At 32.3% G+C, this 5,060-nt stretch overlaps 2 protein-coding genes across 2 annotated transcripts; both read left to right on the top strand.

The window, feature by feature from the left end:
* Positions 1-545: 545 nt before the first annotated feature.
* On the top strand, positions 546-3,043 carry LOC145009523 (uncharacterized). The gene is made up of 7 exons (XM_078968206.1): positions 546-727; positions 815-874; positions 992-1,234; positions 1,380-1,741; positions 1,861-2,159; positions 2,273-2,391; positions 2,464-3,043. Exons 1-7 carry the CDS (start codon positions 546-548, stop codon positions 3,041-3,043), a joined length of 1,845 nt encoding a protein of 614 aa, XP_078824332.1.
* A 252-nt stretch (positions 3,044-3,295) lies between these two features.
* On the top strand, positions 3,296-4,471 carry LOC145009521 (ATP-dependent DNA helicase PIF1-like). The gene has a single exon (XM_078968205.1). It carries the CDS (start codon positions 3,296-3,298, stop codon positions 4,469-4,471), a length of 1,176 nt encoding a protein of 391 aa, XP_078824331.1.
* Positions 4,472-5,060: the final 589 nt, after the last annotated feature.

The raw sequence follows: 5,060 nt of genomic DNA, 5'->3' as shown, positions 1-5,060 counted from the left end.
CGTTATTTTTTTACAGTTAATGTTACATGCAGAAATGCATCTACAATAACTGCTTCTTCATCATCAATCAAGTTAAGTACAGGATGTCATAAATTAAAAAGAAAGTTAAAAGATTTATCTCCTATTCCATTGATTGACTTGACAACAGATGTAGAAAATATACATGAAGTCCTTACTGATAACCTAATAGTTGGTATTTCCAAAGGTAATCACTATGTATACCTGTTTTTTTTTTTTTTTCTGTTACAAATAAAATACCATATTTTATAAACTTAAAATTTTAAATAGTTTACTTATACTGTTTTATTTTTTTACAGAATATTTGGATCATGGTGATCAAACTGTTATAGAAAAATGAATCTATTAGAGGAAAACAAAAAGGGAACACAAGTTATTCATTATGTTGTGGTTATGACAAGGTTCAACTACCAGATTTAAAGAAACCACCACCAAATTATGAAAAAATGTTTCGACTAACAGATTCTAAAAGCATAAACTTCATGAAAAACATTCGACGTTACAATTCAATGTTTTCTTTTACGTCAATGGGTGGTAAAATAGATTCTTCAATCAATAAAGGAAATGCTCCATACATTTTCAGACTTGGTGGCCAAAATTATCATAGTATTGGAAGCCTTTTACCACCAAATGGATCGCAACCGAAATTCTCTCAGTTATACATTTATGATACCGAGAACGAAAATTCAAATAGACAAAAATGCTTTGGGTATATTTTCAAACTTCTTATTCATATTTAATTTTTATATTTTTATCTTTTTTTTACTAATATTATGTATATATTCAATTTTTTTAGTGGGGAAAAGCATCAATCTACATTCATTGATAATGATATTATTGAATATTTGAAGGTGATGTTAGATTCAAATAATGTCTTGGTTAGGTCTTATAGAATGGTAAGAGATGTTTTTCAAAAAAATCATCAAGTTGATGTGAAGTTAAGAATTATTGGAAAAAGGGATTGAGATGGAAGGACATATAACCTACCAACTGCTTCTGAGGTTGCTGCTTTAATTGTAGGTGACATTTCTGATTCAGCTCAAAATAGAGATATTGTTGTTCAAACGAAATCCGGATTTCTACAATGTATCAGTGAATTGCATCCTTCTTATCTTCCTCTCCAATATCCGCTACTATTTCCATATGGTGATGATGGTTACAGCGTTGATATTCTTCATAGAGGTGTTACATCTACAAAAAAACAAGCGGGCAAAATGTACAATGAGAGAATTTTTCGCTTTTAGAATTCAAGACAGGGATCATTCGTTCTCACTAATTTTAAATTCAAAAAGGTTATTTCAACAATTTTTGGTGGATGCGTATACTATGATTGAAAGTGAGAGATTGTATTATATACGCAGGCAACAACATGTTCTAAGATGTGATTCTTATGAGAATTTACGTAACCAAAAAGCTCAAGGAAATACAAATATCTCCAACATCGGTCAACGTGTCATATTACCTTCATCCTTTACTGGTGGTGCGCGCTATATGCTGCAAAACTATTTGGATGCCATGTCGCTTTGTAAATGGTTTGGATATCCTGATTTATTCATAACCTTTACGTGTAATCCCAAATGGCCTGAGGTTAAAAGGTTTCTTAAGGATACTTCACTTCAACCAGAAGATAGACCTGATATACTATGTAGGATGTTCAAGATCAAGCTTGATGCATTTATTAAAGAGCTAAGGGAGAATCACATTTTCGGCATTATTCAAGCAGGTAATTGAATTATCTTTTATTCATAATCCATAAAAGTTTAAGTTTTTTTTAATATTTTTTCTTACGGTCTATTACAATTTTATTTTGTTCAAAAAGTTTTGCAGTTGTTTATACAATAGAATTTCAAAAAAGAGGTTTGTCGCATAGTCATATATGTCTATTTATGCATTCTGAATACAAGTTACCGACTGTTGAATTTATCGACCCAATGATTTCCGCCGAGATACCAAACAGAGATGAAGATCCAGAATTGTATTCACTTGTGAATGAGTTCATGATTCATGGTCCATGTGGAGCTGAGAATATCAATTGCCATGCATGGTGGACAGAAAATGCTCTAAAAACTTTCCAAAGCAATTCTGTAACCATACGTCTGTTGATCAAAATGGTTTTCCCTTATATAGGAGAAGAAACGATGGTCATTTTGTTGAAAAATCGGGTGTGCATTTGGATAATAGAAATGTTGTTCCATACAACAAGTATCTATTGAGAAGATATCAAGCACATATTAATGTTGAATGGTGCAATCAGGGGTCTTCTATAAAATATTTATTTAAATACATAAACAAGGGACCTGATAGAGCTACAGTTGTCATTGAACAAAGCAATAATGAATGTGATAATAATGATACGGTCGATGAAATCAATGAGTATTACGACTGTAGATATCTATCTGCCTGTGAAGCATCATGGTGAATTTTTAAATATGATGTTCATTACAGGTATCCTTCTGTGGTTAGACTGCCTTTTCATCTGCCTGGTCAACAACAAATTGTTTATGGGGAAGACGATGATATTGACGATGTTCTCGACAAAACTTCTGTTGCTTCTTCAATGTTCACAGCTTGGATGGAGTGTAATGCAGTTAACAGTGATGCACGGAAACTTACGTATGTTGAATTCCCTACAAAGTTTGTTTGGCAACGCGGTGATAGGATTTGGAAGCCACGGGAAGTAGGAAAGTGCATTGGTAGAATTCATTCGGTTTCACCTAATCTAGGGGAAGCCTATTTCTTAAGAATTTTGTTAAATAAGGTCAAAGGTCCGAAATCATTTGAAGAAATCCGCACAGTAAATGGTGAACTATATTCTTCTTTTAGGGATGCTTGTTATGCTCTTGGGCTCTTGGATGATGACAAGGAATACATCGATGCAATCAAAGAAGCAAGTCATTATGGATCTGGTTTTTACCTACGATTTTTATTTGCTACATTATTGATGTGTAACAGTATGTCTAAACCGGAGGTTGTTTGGGAAAACACATGGGAATATTTAGCAGATGGAATTCTTTATAACCAATGACAGAGATTCAAATCTCCAGGTATTAAAGTTTTATTATTATTACTATTTATTTAAAAACTCAATTATTTATTTTTAAACATACATTAACTATTATTTTAAATATAAATAAAAATTGTTAATCATAATTCTAATTAATTTGCTCTTTATCCTCCAGACTTATCACTCAATGAAGATCAACTTAAGAACTTAACTTTGTTCGAGATAGAACAAGTTTTACTAAGGAACAATTCCACTCTCAAAAATCATAAAAACATGCCTATCCCAGATGTAGATTCTGTTTCTTCTTCAAACAACCGACTTATCACTGAGGAGCTAGATTATGACATTCCTGTTATGAAGGCTGAGTTTGATTGTATGTTTCTTGCATTGACAAATGAGCAGCGTCACATTTTCCTTGATATCATGGGTGCAGTTAAAGAAAATAAAGGAGGTGTCTTCTTTGTTTATGGTTATGGTGGGACTGGTAAAACTTTTTTATGGAAGACAATATCTGCAGCTATTAGATGTGATGGTCATATTGTTTTAAATGTTGCTTCAAGTGGGATTGCTTCATTATTATTGCCTGGAGGTAGAACAGCACACTCTCGATTTATAATTCCATTTGAACTAACAGAGGATTCTGTTTGTAAAATAAGTCGAGATGGTGACCTCGCTAGGTTATTGAGAAAAACCTCTTTGATAATTTGGGATGAAGCTCCTATGGTCCATAAGCATGCATTTGAAGCTTTAGATCGAAGTTTGAAAGATGTATTTAGGTCTGAAAATTCTAGCAACTCAGATATTCCTTTTGGAGGGAAAGTTATTGTTTTTGGAGGAGATTTCAGACAGATTCTACCTGTTATTCCTGGTGGAAGTAGACAAAACATTGTTAATGCTTCTTTAAGTTCTTCATATTTATGGAAACATTGCAAGATCCATAAATTAACAAAAAACATGAGGCTAACTGTTGGAAGGGATCAATCTGATATAGAAAAAATCAAAGATTTTGCAGAATGGTTGTTGGATATAGGAGAAGGCAAACTTGGTGGTATCAACGATGGTGAAACAGTTATTTATATTCCAGATGATATTCTCATTGATGATCCACATGATCCTATAGGTTCATTAATCGACTTTGTATATCCTTCAATTTTGGAAAACTACAACAATACAAGTTATTTTCAAGAAAGAGCAATACTTGCTCCAAAGAATGAAGTCGTTCAGGAAATAAACGATCGTTTGTTATCGAAGTTTCCAGGAGATGAGGTTGAATACTTAAGTTCAGATAGTATATGCCAATCTGAATTTGTCCATGATCAGTTTGATGCAAATTTATATTCACCTGATGTTTTAAATGGTCTAAAGGTATCAGGTTTACCAAACCATAAATTAGTTTTAAAAATCGGTGTTCCAGTTATGTTGCTGAGAAATATTGATGAGAAATATTGATCAGAAAAATGGCTTATGCAATGGGACAAGACTCCAGGTTATATCATTGGGCAAACGTGTTATTGAGGCGCGTATCATATCTGGAACTAATATTGGAAACCGTACTTTTATTCCAAGAATGTCTTTAACTCCATCAGAAAAGAAGATTCCCTTCAAATTCCGAAGAAGACAGTTTGCATTGGTTGTATGTTTTGCAATGACCATTAGTAAGAGTCAGGGACAATCATTATCGAAGGTTGGTTTGTTTCTCAAACATCCAGTGTTTTCACATGGGCAATTATATGTTGCCTTATCTAGAGTTCAAAGCAGAGATGGATTAAAATTATTAATTTTAGATAAGGACGGTGCCCTCACAAATCAAACTTCCAATGTTGTTTATAAAGAAGTTTTCCAGAATTTATAAACAGTGTTTTTGTACCATATTTTATTTACTTGTAAAAAATAATATTTCATCCATCATATTAAATAAACAATTTAAAACACTTTATTGCATTTCATTTATTCATGTAAATTACAATATCACTATTCTTCACTTTTTGTAAACTTTGATATGTTTTTTTATTACACAAACAAAATGAAAATTATAATT

Source organism: Lactuca saligna, chromosome 8 (assembly GCF_052625555.1).
Source record: "Lactuca saligna cultivar CGN05327 chromosome 8, ASM5262555v1, whole genome shotgun sequence".
Lineage (NCBI taxonomy): Eukaryota > Viridiplantae > Streptophyta > Magnoliopsida > Asterales > Asteraceae > Lactuca > Lactuca saligna.
Note: the sequence above shows the minus strand (reverse complement) of the source record. Positions and strands in the feature narration are given on the sequence as shown.